This window comes from Diaporthe batatas (assembly GCF_019321695.1).
Source record: "Diaporthe batatas strain CRI 302-4 chromosome Unknown Contig00002, whole genome shotgun sequence".
Taxonomy (NCBI): Eukaryota; Fungi; Ascomycota; class Sordariomycetes; order Diaporthales; family Diaporthaceae; genus Diaporthe; species Diaporthe batatas.
The window spans coordinates 1,129,219-1,144,270 of NW_025408549.1; the positions used below are offsets into that span (position 1 = coordinate 1,129,219).

General features: G+C 57.3%; 4 protein-coding genes across 4 annotated transcripts; all 4 read left to right on the forward strand.

Annotated features, from left to right (window-relative positions):
- The first annotated feature begins 89 nt into the window (after window positions 1–89).
- Window positions 90–2,287, forward strand: KVR01_001628 (uncharacterized protein). Its single transcript, XM_044787881.1, has one exon. The coding sequence runs from the start codon at window positions 470–472 to the stop codon at window positions 1,319–1,321; it is 852 nt and encodes a 283-aa protein (XP_044649583.1). The 5' UTR covers window positions 90–469; the 3' UTR covers window positions 1,322–2,287.
- Window positions 2,288–2,709: 422 nt separating this feature from the next.
- On the forward strand, window positions 2,710–7,283 carry KVR01_001385 (uncharacterized protein). The gene is made up of 2 exons (XM_044788984.1): window positions 2,710–4,054; window positions 4,108–7,283. Exons 1-2 carry the CDS (start codon window positions 3,671–3,673, stop codon window positions 5,053–5,055), a joined length of 1,332 nt encoding a protein of 443 aa, XP_044649340.1. The 5' UTR covers window positions 2,710–3,670; the 3' UTR covers window positions 5,056–7,283.
- A 72-nt stretch (window positions 7,284–7,355) lies between these two features.
- KVR01_001070 (uncharacterized protein) lies at window positions 7,356–11,950 on the forward strand. Its single transcript, XM_044789302.1, has 3 exons — window positions 7,356–8,797; window positions 8,878–10,662; window positions 10,792–11,950. Exons 1-2 carry the CDS (start codon window positions 8,133–8,135, stop codon window positions 10,403–10,405), a joined length of 2,193 nt encoding a protein of 730 aa, XP_044649025.1. The 5' UTR covers window positions 7,356–8,132; the 3' UTR covers window positions 10,406–10,662; window positions 10,792–11,950.
- Window positions 11,951–12,045: 95 nt separating this feature from the next.
- KVR01_001775 (uncharacterized protein) lies at window positions 12,046–14,107 on the forward strand. The gene is made up of 4 exons (XM_044792545.1): window positions 12,046–12,467; window positions 12,526–12,543; window positions 12,609–12,891; window positions 12,984–14,107. The coding sequence occupies exons 1-4, from the start codon at window positions 12,203–12,205 to the stop codon at window positions 13,852–13,854; spliced, it is 1,437 nt and encodes a 478-aa protein (XP_044649730.1). The 5' UTR covers window positions 12,046–12,202; the 3' UTR covers window positions 13,855–14,107.
- Window positions 14,108–15,052: the final 945 nt, after the last annotated feature.

A 15,052-nucleotide genomic window follows, 5' to 3' on the forward strand; every position in this document is an offset into this window, starting at 1 on the left:
CTTACCAGCCAACTCAGGACGCCTTGTCGTCGAGGGGCTCTAGAGCTACCTACCTAGGTCCCTATCTAGGTACCTAGGTAGGTAGGTACCCATTCTACACTCATTGGAGACCTACGAGGGGTGCACCACGCGGTGCAGCTAGGCACCTGGGCAGACAGGCACAGCACCTGGGACTGCGGTGCAGCTCTTAGTAGGACTTTTCCAGACCGTCCGGGTGCTTCTCTTACCATTTTGCCATTTTACACGGTAAACCCAGGCGCCATTCCGCGAGTCTTGCAGCCGTGCCTGCCGGCCTCGGAGCCGCCTGTCAGCCGCTGTTCGGGAGCTTGTGTTCGGTCGCACTGACTCCAACCGCAGGGTTCCTTCCTGCTACAGTATGTACCCAGGTATCTTTGGATTTTACCTCACATCTCTCTGGTGATACCGAGCCACATGAGCCAGTTCTGCGTGGTGAACTCCTAGATACGAAATGGAGGAGACTTTCCAGCTGTTTACATCTCTGCGGTTTGACCCCTCGCTGCTTCGGCTTGGAGGGAGTCAGCAGGATGACCTTGGCTGGAATTCCACCAAGCCGTCTGCTTATTATATGCTGGACTACCACCGCGATCGCATTCTGAAGGCAGCATCGTACTGGGGCTGGGAAAAGGCACTTGCGGTCCTTGAAGGGACGGACGGACTGGCGAGATTGGAGTCCTTCGTAAACGACCACCTTGGCCAGGACACGAGCGGTGAGCCTAGGAGAGTCAAGGTGCTTCTATCGCCCGAAGGGCAGCTCGGTCTGGAGTCATCGGTTGTCCCCACAACGTCCCTGGCGAATCTGTTTCCCAAAAAGCTAGTTGGATCAGACGTGGACAGCTCTGCTCGTGACCAAGAGTCACCCCTGGGCCAGCTTCGACTATCGCCACCATATGTTGTCCACCTTGACGCCAATCCCACGCGTCGCTCTGAGTATACCCATTACAAGACCACCAAGCGCCAGATGTATGACCAAGCTCGTGCGCGGGCCGGCCTGAAGCCCACTGATGCCACTCAGGAGGTGCTCATCGTGGACGAGGCTACGGGTTCTATCATGGAGGGCAGCTTGACGACTCCTTACTTCTTCCGGGGAGGGAGGTGGGTCACACCTCCTGTTGCTGAGAAGTACAGTACAGACCACGGCAGCGGTGGGCAGGATGGCACGACCAGGCGATGGGCCTTGGAGCGGGGGCTGGCCGTGGAGGAAGAGATCAAGGCACGAGATGTCGCTGATGGCGAAGCGGTTTGGTTGAGCAATGGGGTCAGGGGGTTTGTCTTTGGCAGGATACGGAAGACGGCCGGTTGAACAGCACCTGGCCGGGGGCTCGGCAGCAAGCGACTGAGGCCGGAGGGGCGATGGGGTGAGAGAAGCTGCAATTCAACTTGCCTTGCCAGATGACGGATCTCAAGTAGGAGTCCGTAAAAGCATCCAAACTCCCATTGGCAGACGGATTTGTCTTGATAGGCTACTTATTGTGGTTTGATGTCGAAGAACGTGACTGTTGGGTGAGCTGCCCAACTTGTATGAGCCTAAAAAGTCCATGTTGCACATGAAGTCTCAGCACGTGTGAGCAATCGGTTGTTGCGTAGCACTTCTCGATGACAGCCAGTCGACCGGTGGCAACAGCCCCATATCACTGTGTACCTAGCTCCGATACGAGCCATCATCACGATCGAACAGTCCTTGTAAACCGGCTTTACCTGTTAGACTTGAATCAAAAGAAGAGGACGGTACTGTGGTTTCCACCCATTTTGGACAGCTATTTCGAACACAGATGAATGCACTCCATCATGGCCTGTCATGGATATGGACGGCAAAGGAAGAAGGTGAGCTCACCTGGGCCTGACAGGGACCTCCAGGCTTGGCACTCGGGTTGGCCTGCCAGCAGGAACGCGGCAATACGAAGAGTTGATATGCGTGATGTGGGCTTGCGTCATTGAACAATCTGATCCGTCTTTGCACTCACGCAGCTATATGGCATATAAGTATAGACCAGCATCCTTATGTACTGGACGCGTAAGACTGTATCCAGGAGTCAAGGCCAACTGAGCCGAAGTCAGCGTCATAATGTCAAGGAATCGAGGGGAACATGAGGGCCATTTATTAGTGCAACAGGTGACAAAAGAACGAACAAGACCTACACTCGCTGCTGGTCTGCTGCGTCGTCAACATGTCGTTAAGAAACAAGCTTTCGCAAACCCGCCCGTTGCAACCCAAGAATAGTGCAACATGTCCAGGGGGCCTGATGGCACGGCGGTTCGCAAACCCACCGATCAGCTACGGACAAGGAGCAGCCAAAAGCCCAAATCGGCTCCAGGAACCATGTAGCCAAGGCAGATCAAGATCTCTTAGCATCGGGAGGCAGAGAGACACAAGGCAACTACGGATACACTGTACAGGCGATCATCGAGTCCAGCCGGGATAGTTATCTAGGTACCTAGGTACTCGTAAAGTACTTACTCAAGCAGTAGGGTACCAGCTAGGCCCCCACCTGCCCTCTGAGGAGGATTGTCTTATACCATCCCGTTCTGGATTAATGACACTGGCCTAAAATGGCTCTCCCGCACGCTTTGCTCTGCTGTCCCTGCTGCAACCCTGCGCTACGTGCCATGCCTGCTCAACCAGCAGAAAAACCGGCTATCTCACAGTACACGTTAGGTATGACGCCAGTCTCAAACTGCTGAGAGCCACAGGCGGCAGCATGAGGTGACGCAAGCTGGCCGCACATGTATCAAGCTCTCCTGCATCTCGATGAAGCTTCGCCTTCCACTTGCTCCTCGAGCAACCCTTGAACCCTCCTCGATGCCCGTGGACAGGCAAGTTGTCCTTGTTTTCCAGCCGATCAAACAGTGAAACGGTCGATATCTCGCCTCCGGACATATTGATTTGCTGGCTTGCATCCTCGCGCTTGCAGGGATCCATCTCCTTGCAGCATTGCCCAACGTAGCGTGTCGCGAGCGTGTACCCACATCGAGACACATCGGTCCCGTGTCGTCTAGCAAAGCACACCACAGTCGAAGTGCATGGGCTTGTCTCGCGGACCGTGAGAGGTAGAAAGACCAAGCGCATCCTTGTGCATCTCAAGTAGGTCCGTCTCGGGAGAAAAGGTGAACTTGTAGACATCCCTACTCCTTCCGAGTTCGCCTCTGGCGGCGCCGCCATCACCATCACCTTACCTCAATATGGGGATTTGGCCAGAGTCGAGAGGTCAGCAGGACAGCCATATCAACAGGCGGCACACTTCGATTCGCCGGGGTCGTTCACCCCCACCAAGCAACAAGGACATAGATAGCCAGTAAAAGATGCGTGCACCTTGTGCATTGCAGTCAAGCTACCCCGGTACCTGTCTGGGGGAACTTGGACTAACGTTCAGGGGCCTGAGTGACACAATTGGAATCAAGCTTTGAGGTTCACAGTGACAACAGGTCTCGGCCCAGCCGCGAAGAAACCTCCAGCAATATAAGAGCTCCTGCCTCCTCCAGCCTACACCTCACACTCGCTCATCATCCACCTTTTGACATCAACATACCACTTCCTCCCATTACACTGCCAAGAACTCTCCACCACACCTCACCAAACATCTTTACAGCTTGTCACCGAACATCCTCAACCCATCATCCACCTCACGCAACCATCCTGGCTACCAAAGCAATCATGGAGGCCGCATTTAAGACGCAGTCTGAGCTCAAACAGAAACTGGGATTGCACAAGGTCTACGCTGTACCCAATCAGAACTATAAGCGCCACGGCACCAAGTCATACGTCTACCTGATCAACAAGTTCGGGTTCCAGCCCACCCAACCTGGTCCGTACCGTCATGCCGCCACGATCCAGCAGCGTGGGCTTGCCCACTCAAACGTTGCCAGGGGCGGACGTGTCCGTCGCGTGAACAAGTTCGTCAAGGCCGCCGGTGACCAGACAGGTGAAGTCACCGCAGAGGACCAGCAGAATGACTCCATGTATCTCTGCGAGGTCGAGATCGGAACTCCTCCCCAGAAGCTCAAGCTGGACTTTGATACTGGATCATCTGACCTCTGGGTGAGTGGCTTAGGCTGAGAAGCCTTCATCTGACCAGAACTGACAGCCCACAGGTCTTCTCTACTGAGCTCCCCGCGAGCGCCCAGAACGGACACAACGTGTTTGACCCGTCCAAGTCGTCCACCTGGAAGGCTGCAGAGGGCGAGGCATGGAAGATATCCTACGGCGACGGAAGCTCGGCGTCTGGCGATGTGGGCAACGACACAGTCAGGATCGGCGGTCTATCTGTCGAGAACCAAGCCGTCGAGTTAGCCAAGGTTGCCGCTGACCAATTCACGTCGGGAACCGGGGATGGATTGCTCGGTCTCGCCTTCCCATCCATCAACACCATCACCAAGAACAACGAGCCATCTCCCCAAAACACCCCTGTTGCGAACATGATCTCACAGGGTGACATTCCTGCGGAGGCTCGGCTCTTCACATCCGCGTTCTATAGCTCCCGGGATGACCAGGCCAACTCGTTCTACACCTTCGGGTACATCGACCAGGACCTCGTCGGCACGAACGAGATCTCGTACGTCGACGTCGACAGCTCCCAGGGCTTCTGGATGTTCCCCTCGGCGAGCGCCACCGTCGCTGGTAAGAAGATCGACCTCGCCAACAACAAGGCCATCGCCGACACGGGCACCACCCTCGCCCTTGTGTCCGACGAGGTCTGCGAGGCGTTGTACAAGGCCATCCCTGGCTCCAAGTACGACGATCAGCAGCAGGGCTGGCTGTTCCCCACCTCCACCAAGGCCGATCAGCTCCCGGACTTCAGCGTCGCTGTGGGCGATAAGGAGTTCACGGTCCAGAAGGAGGACCTGGCTTTTGCGGAGGCGTCAGAGGGTTATTGGTACGGTGGAGTCCAGTCGCGTGGTGACAACCCCTTTGACATTCTGGGCGACACGTTCCTTAAGAGTGTCTATGCTATCTGGGACCAAGGGAACACCCGCTTCGGTGTTGTGCCCAAGATCGAGAAAACCCAGAACCTTGAGCCGCCTGCTACTACAGGCTCGTGAGCACGTTCTGAACACGGTGGGGGGGGGGCAGGCAGTCCATGAGGCAGGTTCTCGTCGCTCTGATAGGAGATGATGGGTTTCATGATTCCATTCTGGAAAGGAGGATATCAAGTCGCTTCCCATCTCGAGTGATTATTCCCGACCGCATATATCTCGAAGCACTGTTTAGCCAACTCAGTGGTGCTTTTTCTTGGACAATCTAATGCCTATATGCGAGGTACATCTTGAAAATGTCTGGTGAAAAGAGTCAGTGTGGCTCAGCTGGCCGTCACCGGTAATCTCACACTTCGCTTACCTCGCCGTTGACCTTGGGCTCCCGAGGTCTAGTCTGCGTGGCGCCCAACCAATATGAGAGAGCAAGGGAGCTCGTTATTTCTCAAATGCGAACAGGGCACATTGATAAAAGACATGACAAGTACACCGGTCACCAAAGTTCACAGCTGGCGCATCCCGTGTGCTACGTTCCAGCATAGGGACCGTGTAAAATGATTGGCCAGCTCGCTTTGGCGAGGCTTACGGCGTGCCTGCCTGCCCGTTTTCTGGAGAGACACAACGCGTTGGACTTCAGATACCCCGGGCCACGCATCCTCACTGTTCACGACGGCCTGTCCCATCCCCACGGGGGCGGGCCCGAACGTGCCGGCATGGGCCTGAGCAGCTAGCCTGAGGCTCGCCCGCCCGCCCGCTTGACTCGAGCCGAGTGCTGTCGTATCCTACTGGCTGCGATGTTGCCCTGCCATGATCTGGCCCATTCTGACAACTACCACGCGGCCGTGCCGCTTTCGGTGGCTGGGCCCTGGTGCTGGTCGCACAGCGCCAGCCTGACAGGTGGTGGCGGAAGGGACAGAGGGTGTGTGTGAAGTTGCGAAGGTATATCTCTGCGTACTGCAAGATGATTGCGCAGCGTGGTTAGATGCCTGTCTTGTACCGGAAGATAGGTCCGGCCAATCATGACCTTCTGTTGATCGCTTGGCAAAAGAGAGGCGGGAGTGGTGCTTGGTTGGTGTTATCATGTGAAGATCGATCGTCTCCAAAAATCCAAAAGCAGAACCAGTCACGACGCCTTTCACTCTTGGTCGGGCAAGATGGCAGCTGGGTGGTTATACTTGAGACAGTGACGGTCAAACTCTGGTGGAGAGAGCACAATTGAAATAAATCAACGAGGGCAAGACTCGGTACGCCTAATGTACTTAAATACCTACCTAGGTAGGTACCTACTCCGTGCTTGGTAGGTTCCTGGGTACTTGAGTACTCCGTAGTGTGGTAGTGTCCATCTTACTCAATTACCACCTGGGCATTTGAAAAGGTCCGACCCCATCAGCGCCGATCCAAGACCTTTTGATCAGACATCCTGGTAAGGTTGGGGTAGCTTCTGCCCACCGGTTGATCCCTGCGAATTGGGGATGTGCAGTCTGGCAGGAAAAAAGAGACCGCCTGTGCAAGGAGGCGTCAAGCCTTTGGGGGCAGGGCGGCTGTCAGGCGCTCGATACAGAAGCCCGTTTTATAGTTTAAGGCATGACGGGGATCGTGGGTTGATGGGAGGGAAGCAAGCCGACGGTCGCGGGCAAAGCTTGGACGGGTGCAGGGCGGAGGGACGGGGCAGCAGGGCAGCAGGACGGGATGCAGCGAAAGCCCGCTCTAGGAGTTGTTCTGGATGGATCTGCCGTCAGACCTGGAGATCTTAGATTGCGCAGGCGTTTCGTGATGGGCGTGCCACAACCCAGCTTGCTGACTCGGATGGACCAGAACAGACAGCCGAGTGTGCTGATGGCCTCTGTACTGTGTAGACGGTCCTGCAGGCGGTGGTGCGTTTCGAGCCCGGCTGCAAGTGTGCTGGAGAAAGTGGTACGGCGATCAGCATCCAGGCCACTTAGCCGTAGGGGGACGGAGCTTCCCTCAGCATGGATACAGTTTGCTCCTCGGGCAGGCAGCAAGGGGCCAACGAGACGCGGAGGCACGAGGCAGCAGGAGGCAGGCAGGCGACAAGGGTTATTGTCCCCGACGCTGTTGCCGAAGCTGTCGCTTCATGAGACGACTGGGTATCGTCATGGTGGTTGGGGCTGACAGAAAAGACTCGGCCGCTCCCACATTCTACCGCATGCGAAGACGGCAATAATAAGCCAATGTCGACTGTGGCCGACAGACCAGGTGTGGGTACAGCTCGCGATCCTCAGACTGCCCGGACCAGTCAGGGCGAGGCAATTGGAGGGTTTGAGCCTAGACCGTAGGGAACCCGCTCGCGGTCTTCGGGGCAGACGTACCTGCCTAGCACGCTGCGGTAGGGTAGGGGGAGGGAAAAACAACAACACAGCAACCACCTGGGCACTTGGGGACCCATTTCCCGCCGCCAGCAGCTGCCCAGCTCCGGATCTTATCATTGCTTTGCTCCTCCTCAACATCTCTCATCCCATCATCCTCCACCACCCGCCGCCCATCACGACCCTTTCGCACTGGGTCAGTGAATCCCGACAAGACTCTGGTCGCAGCTAGCTTGTTTCCTCCCTTCTGCCTCCCGCCAGTTTCAAGCAGTAATTCGAAGCGTTCACTCGCCTTTGACTCTTGCAAAGCCCCCCCCTCTCGTCTGTGCCGCACCCACCGCACTCCCACGCCTCGGTGCCTCGCATCACGTCCGTCGTCCCTGAGACCAGTCTGCCGGATTTAGTTCCAAACCCGCAGTCGGCGCCTCAACAGCCACTGCCACCGCAATTGCAGCTGCAGCTGTACCACTCAGCCCTCCTGCCACGGTCGTTGCCCGGCTTCCCGAGTCTTTTTGTCGGCTGCCTTTCTGTCCCGGGTGCCCTCTTGTCCTGCTAGAGCTCGTTCCATTTTCGACAGCTGCTGCTACGGCCACCCTCCCCTGCATTGCCGCAGCGCGGTTCCAGGCAAAACCCATCCACCTATTCGTCCTAGCCTGGCCTCGCGGGTCTGACAATCAAACATCTCCCGGCATCCATCACCTCGACGCCCGATACCGCATGTCGACCCTCGACACGATCTGAAAGCGCTGCAAGTACAGCTCGCGCTGCAGTCAATCACCCGCCATCCTGTCCCCACGACCGCCGATCCCCACGCACAAGATGGCTGCCAATCCCAAGCGCAACAGCAGGAGGGCCCTTGGTCACCGCCGCCGTGTCGACGATGATGGAGACGACGAGGGTGGGCCCGAGACTCTCGACGCTCTCGACGATGATTCCTTGACCGAGGGATCCGTCGTCAGTGATGAGAACAACCACGCGGATGATAGCGACACCAGCAATCTTGACGAGGCATCGCCTATATCCCCGGTTGTCAAGAAGAGCTCTGGCCGCGGTTCCACGAAAGCCGGTGATCGCCGCACTGCCCCCGCCGCACCTGGAGCAGCCGACGCTGGTGGCCAAGTCGCCGGAGCCGTTGCCGAGACCGAATCACGCCTCCACGAGTTAAGCATCTCGGACTCGCCCAAGACCGCACACGCCGACGAAACCGCCGTCTCAACCTCCAGGCCCGGTGGGCCAGTGGTCGTAAGCTCGACATCGGTGCCGTCTCAGGAGCCCCCCTTCGAACGCCGCCGGCGTGAACATGAAGAGTATCGCAAGAAGAGAGACGAGGACCCGGCGTTCGTGCCGAATCGTGGTGCATTCTTCATGCACGACCACCGTCATGCCGGCCCTGCTGCTAATGGTTTCCGGCCCTTTGGCAGAGGAGCATTGGCCAGAGGTCGAGGAAGGGGTCGCGGTTTCGGCGGCCCCTTCGCACCGGTACAGTATGGTTTCACCGCAAACCCCCCTCCCACTCCCTTCTCGATGATCACGACCGGTGCGGTTGCTAAACAACGGCCTACAGATCGTTCCAGTCGCCATTTGACCCCACAACGAGCGCTCCCTGGTCCCACGACATGCATGAGACTGTTGCTGAGCCCATGCCTCCCCGACAACCAAGGCAGCCAGCTCAGCCTGCCGAGGGCCTTCCCAACGGTGACGGACACATCCCCACTTGTCCTCCCAGCAATACTCCGATCAACAGAACACTATCCACCGAGAAGACGCTGGGCAACGTGGAAATTCGTGTCTTCTTCCCGGGCCTTAAGGAACCTAAATCGTTCTCCGGCATCGCCATCAAGCGATACACGAAATTACCTGACCACAGGCCTCCGCTGCGGCGTGACAAGCCGGTTCGGATCTCGCTACCGGATAACCCGCCACGCTATATATTCCCTGCTGTTGACAGGTCCTTTATTTTTATTCCTCGTGCTCTACGACCAAACCAGCAGCGGGTGCGTGGCAAGCCACGTCCGGGCCTGGGCTCAGTTGGCGGCTACTCGCGCCGCACGAGTGTCTACGGAGGAAGCTACTATGGCGGAAGTGTTTACACGCCGAGTGTTGATATGAGTCGGCGTTCCAGTATTGCTCCAGCAGACTTCATCTCACCGACCGGATCCGCCATGTCGCGTCCAATCGTCCGGCTACCCCCTATGGCTCGTGCAGACATGCCAGTGCCTATGCCCGTACCAGCTACGATGACGACGCTCTTCCCACAACCTCCCCCAGCTGATGACACGCCCGACGCTTCTACACCGGCGCCCGCGCCCGCGGCGGAGCAGCCCGCGGCCTTTGAGGCTTCGATCAGCGATCTCCCACACCCTCAAACACACCCTCTTCCTCAGAAGCCCATCTTCCAAGAAAATCGCCCAGGCTCCATCCCTATGCATCAACCCCGGCCACAGAAAGCCGTTTCAGTGGAGAACATTGAGTCACCTACTCGGCAAATCAACCCACCTCAACAATACCAGCAAGCTTTCCACCAGCAGGTACCCCCTCAGGTGGTTAATAGCCTGTCCCAGGACACACACGTTCGAAATCCTTCTTACCCGTCTCAGTTCTCTACGGGGACGCCCTTGTCTCAAATCCCCGAAAGGGCGATCCATGCCGCGCCCTTCCAGCCGTCTGGCTTCGCGCAGCCTCAGCCTCAGCCTCAGCCTCAGCCTCAGCCTGGTTACTATAATCAGCCGTATCAGATGATGGCGCCCCCTCAAGGTTATTACTATCCTCCGCAGTATGGTAACAATATGGCCCCGTCGGCTGCGGCTCCGCCGTTTTACCCTGGCTCGCAGCAACCTCAGCAGATGAATTACAACCAGAGTGGACAGGGTGATCCTTCGGGTGGCCAGGGCAACGGACAAGGCGGCGCCTCATCCGCATTGGTCGCCCAGGAGAGTGGGGGTTGTGTCTATTACTATGACGCATCTCAAATACCAACATACCCAAATTATCCGGCGTACGCAGCACCCGGATACGGTATGGGTATGTCGCCAGCGCCTGACGGCTTCTACTACAACCAGGCGGCTCCAGGAATGGCACCTTATCCAGGATAGGGTCTGGGTATCGTGTACGGGGATATTTTAGAGAATTCGCCAGGATAAGGAGCCAGTATTGAGTGCATCATCAGCTGCGCTCCCTGAGACCACGTCCGTGACTGTACTTCACTGCGACTACTCTTCACATTCGATGTCGTCGGACGGGCACTTCGGAAGCGGCGGCGGTAGTGGGGTTGCTGCTAGTCAATGGGAAGGTGGTCGAGATGATAATTCAATGCCGGAGGGAGGGTGAAGCATACGAGGCTCTCCGAACGGTACGCCAGAACCCTGCATGGCCTGTCTCCCGAAAAGATGACGAATATCGCGCAATCAAGTCTGGGGGGTCGTAGCAACACGCGATACCTTCATGATGGCCATGGTCTGACGGAGCAAAATGGCCCTAGGAGTCGCTGCTATGAGAGTCACCCTGCTACCAAAAGCGATATTATCACCAGGAATCTTATTTTACCTCAACAATTTTCTTGTCCCTGTTTCCCTACATGCTTTACTTTACTTGCTTGGCGTCGGCCTCGGAACGTTCGCGATGTTGTGTTTTCGACGTGCAAAAAAAAGAAAGGTGGAGGTTTCGGGAACGGCGTTTCGGCGTTAGTCTCCTCACTGTTCGATATAGCATCCGGTTTGTCTATCAAGCGTGGCTGTTTTGGATCGTGTTGCTTTCTCATTGTAAGGTGACTGCTATTGTGGTGGGTTGCAGAGGGGCTTGCTTTAGTAATGGATCAATGGCAACCATGACACTCCTTTGGGCCTGAGAGGAAAGAAAATCCCTGTGCTTTTTAAACCTGTCCCTCTCCTGTCTTGCGCACCTGCTTTGGCAGACGGGGAAACATCTGCTGTTCCTTAAGGGCTAGGAGAGGGAGAAGAAGGTGATGCCCAGGGGCGCTCTAGGGCAGGCGGTGGCCCGAGGATGAAGGGGTAGCCGTGATGTGGTCATGGGTCTTGAGAAATAGACATGGCTAGACAGCTCACAGATTATGGACATTTGCTATTTGTGGTGGTGGCCTTCGCTCACGGCAGGATGCTTTTGAAGAAGGGGGGGTGGGGGTTGACGTTGCGGTGGCTTATAGGTAGTTGTATGGAATACTCGCTGTTGAAAAAGGTACGGACCTACAGCTTGAAAGATGCTACATTGTCGGCGATTTCTCATGCTTCCTAATGTCCTTGGCAAGGTCTCGTCTTGACGCCTCTTAGTGTCATCCTCCTCAATGCTGACCGTAACACGTTTCCACACCGTAGGAGAGCCAGATGGTATACAAACATGCACTCGATGACAGTGGGGCAAGCTTGAGCTTGACAGAAGCGCCTGGTGTTACATTCGAAGCTGAAGCGATGGTGTGCTTTTGCAGTCGGGGGAGCGTTGTAGGGTTGGATAAGATGAGACCCGGTGATTTTGTTGGAGCTGCTGCTTGCCGCTCTCGGTTCCAAAGAAGACAGATATAAAGGTGAAGGTCAATTGCTAGGAAGTGTCAAGTCATTAAAAAGCCAACATGGGCACTGTCTAATAAAACTTTACGTTGTATACTCCCATGCGTAGGCAAGGATACGATGATGCCACGTTTTGGTTGTTGCACCCAAGTGAGACTGATTTGGCGGCCATGGCTCAGCCGCGATGGCTCCAACGACGCCGTCAACCGAAAGGGGGCCAACCTCCCGTATTTAAGGATGACGATTCCACCACCCAAGTGATCTGACAGTAAGGAAGCAAACTGCGGCAAAGATCTCCTGCATAAACACCAATTCGCCGTTCTTGAGTGGTCCAATTCGCTCGTGAAGAACCACCTCGCTACATCCGCAGCCATGTCGAACACTCCACAATCACTCAACCTCCCGATCTCAACTCCGCGGCCTCTGACTCCTCCACCCGCCAGTCCGTATCCGCCAACGCCTCGCCATCCCGATCGGGGCGGCATAGCCGTCTTCTCGGGGGGTACGGCAGCTAACTTCCTGGTCGATGTTTTCGACAAGATTACCACGAGAAAGAAGTGCCCCCTGCGCTACATCATACCCATCAGCGACAATGGCGGCAGCTCCTCAGAGCTCATCAGGGTGTTTGGTGGGCCGAGTAAGACACAGCCGTCCCGCCTCGATGCATCATAGTGCTCGTTACTGACATGACGCAGGCGTCGGTGATGTGCGAAGTGAGTTTTCCAGGAAACTACTGATTCTAGAAGTTACTGATGAAGGGTGGGCCCCAACGTCAAAGGCCGTCTTGTCCGCTTGATTCCCAATCACAAGGGCGACCAGGAAAGGACAGCGATCAAGACGCTGTTTGAGTACCGCCTATCTGCAGATCCAATGATGGCGCGAGCAGAGTGGCTCGACATAGTGGAGTCAAGACATATCCTATGGACGTTCGTCCCGAGCCAGCAGAGGGAGCTGATCCGCTCGGTCTTCAACACGCTGAACCTCGAGATAGTCAAGAGGAACAGGCCTACGAGTGTGTTCAATTTTGCCGAGGCCAGCGTCGGCAACCTCTTTCTGACGGGGTGAGTCTGCTGAGACGCGCAAAGGAGGGAGACCATGCAAGATGCAATGCTTCTCACAAACGTGTACGCCGTGCTGATGTCCATCATCACAGAGCCCGGCTCTTCTCTGGCTCGTTCGAGTCGGCGATTTACCTCCTCTCGCTGATATGCGCCATCCCGGAGTCCACCAGCGTCCTGCCCGCCATCAATTCCAACTTCACGCACCACATCTCGGCGGGCCTGGCGGACGGGTCCATCCTCGCGGGCCAGGTCGCCATCTCTCACCCGTCGGGCCCCACCGCCGTGCCGGACCACACGTTCCAGCCCACGGGGAACAGACACCTGGACCTGGACCGTGTCGAGGACGCCAACCTGCCCGGCTCGCTGCCGGTGCTGCGCGGCCACCACTCCTTCTCCAAGGACGAGGAGGAGGACCTGACGTGCCGGATCGAGCGGGTGTGGTACATCAACCCGTACGGGCACGAGATCTGGCCGGTGGCCAACTCCAAGGTGATGGCGGCGCTCGAGGACAGCGAGACGGTGGTGTACAGCATCGGCAGCTTGTACACGAGCATCATCCCGTCGGTGATCCTGCGGGGCGTCGGGGCGGCCGTGGCGGGGGGCGGGGTCAAGAACAAGGTGCTCATCCTCAACAGCAAGACGGACCGGGAGACGGGGCCCGGGACCGACCCCATGACGGCGGCGGACTTTGCCCGGGCCATCGCAAAGGCGGCCAAGGAGAGCCAGACGGACTTTGGCCCCGTGGGCGAGGCGGAGATCAGGAGGTATGTCACGCACGTTGTCTACCTGGCCGGGGCCGAGACGGGCGCGCCCGGCATGCCGAGGGTCAACGTCGAGGAGCTGGGCGGGCTGGGCATCAAGTGCGTCAAGGTCAAGGGGCGGGTGGAGGGCGAGGGCAAGCGGCGGATCGTGAGGTACGAAGAGACCGGCCTGGTGGAGGCCCTGGAGAGCATCATTGGCTGAGCCGCACAACTTGGGCCTGGTGGCTGGTGGGCCTGAAGCTTTTCACATATCCCAGGAGGTACAGACGAGTACGGAGTAGGCACGGGAGTGAGTGTATTATGTGGTTGTCTCATCAGTGCAAGTCACCATCACGCAGGAACGGGTATTCCCACGGCTGGCCTGCTTGCCAGATCAGGTAGACTACCTAGACTATTAATCGCTGTCTGACACGGCAACCCGCCGTCTGGTGGTCAGGGAACGGTAGCTGACATAACAACGGAAGGTGGGGAGGGCGGGGGGGACGGGGGAGGGGCAGGACAGTTCAGGCCAAGCCCAGCAGCCCGCCGGCCGGCCGTGTGCATGCGTTTGCCAGTTTGTGATTCGTCGTGGCCGTGTCGTCACCACTGCATTCGTACGAGCGTACGCGTTGGTGGCCGCTTTGGCGGACAGGTCGAGGCCTTCTGGGCCTCTGCCCCATCCACCGTCCCCCCTGGTGCCGTCCCCCCTCGCCCGCTTTGGCAGTTCGGTCCGCAACCTTGACCGAGACTCACATGTCGGAAGGCAGATGATGCTTCGTCTTTGCTTTGCTGTAGTTCATTCAAAAAGAGCGGTATGTAATCCAGCCAGCGGGCACCCAGACCCAGCGGACACCGTCCTTGGCACACCGCCTGGCCCTCTCTCTGCTGTCTGCTCGTGCCCTGGCTGGCAGGACTCTTGGTGAGATGTTTCTGATGTCGGGTCTGTATGTACTGGGCGTCCGCAAGTACCTGCGACCGCCTTCTTGCGCGGCCATGACGGTGGCGATCATTGTTTCAACCGGGGGGACATGCTCAATGCTTGTGGACGGCGACAAGCGTAATGACATTAGTACAGTACTATTGGCCTGCCTGGGCCCATCGTCCCAAGACCTTGCCTGCTGCAGCCTCGCCCCGGTCTGTCTCGGCTTTCAGAGGCAGGTGGGCAGGTGGGCAGGTGGGCAGTGGCAGGTAGGCCTCCTCCTTCAGCGTAATCGCGGTCGTGGGCGGGAAGGCTGCCTGCCTTGTAAGTCCTTCCTGTTAGCGATAGCGCAGCGACCGCCAGGCCGGAGCGTAACGAACGACCCCTGTCTTTTGTGTCAAGGTTCCGCCACCGTTTGCGACGGACACCAAAACACCGACACGCTGCTTTATCATCAGAACGTCGCCCCCTTTTCGCTGGCATTCTAGGCGAGCGACGTGTT

Excerpts from the sequence above, each read along its gene's own strand:
- KVR01_001628 (XM_044787881.1), top strand. The coding sequence starts at position 470 with ATGGAGGAGACTTTCCAGCTGTTTACATCTCTGCGGTTTGACCCCTCG.
- KVR01_001385 (XM_044788984.1), top strand. The coding sequence starts at position 3,671 with ATGGAGGCCGCATTTAAGACGCAGTCTGAGCTCAAACAGAAACTGGGA. Across the intron at positions 4,055-4,107 it reads CTGGATCATCTGACCTCTGG|GTCTTCTCTACTGAGCTCCC; the intron begins GTGAGTGGCTTA and ends GACAGCCCACAG.
- KVR01_001070 (XM_044789302.1), top strand. The coding sequence starts at position 8,133 with ATGGCTGCCAATCCCAAGCGCAACAGCAGGAGGGCCCTTGGTCACCGC. Across the intron at positions 8,798-8,877 it reads GGCCCCTTCGCACCGGTACA|ATCGTTCCAGTCGCCATTTG; the intron begins GTATGGTTTCAC and ends AACGGCCTACAG.
- KVR01_001775 (XM_044792545.1), top strand. The coding sequence starts at position 12,203 with ATGTCGAACACTCCACAATCACTCAACCTCCCGATCTCAACTCCGCGG. Across the intron at positions 12,892-12,983 it reads GGCAACCTCTTTCTGACGGG|AGCCCGGCTCTTCTCTGGCT; the intron begins GTGAGTCTGCTG and ends CCATCATCACAG.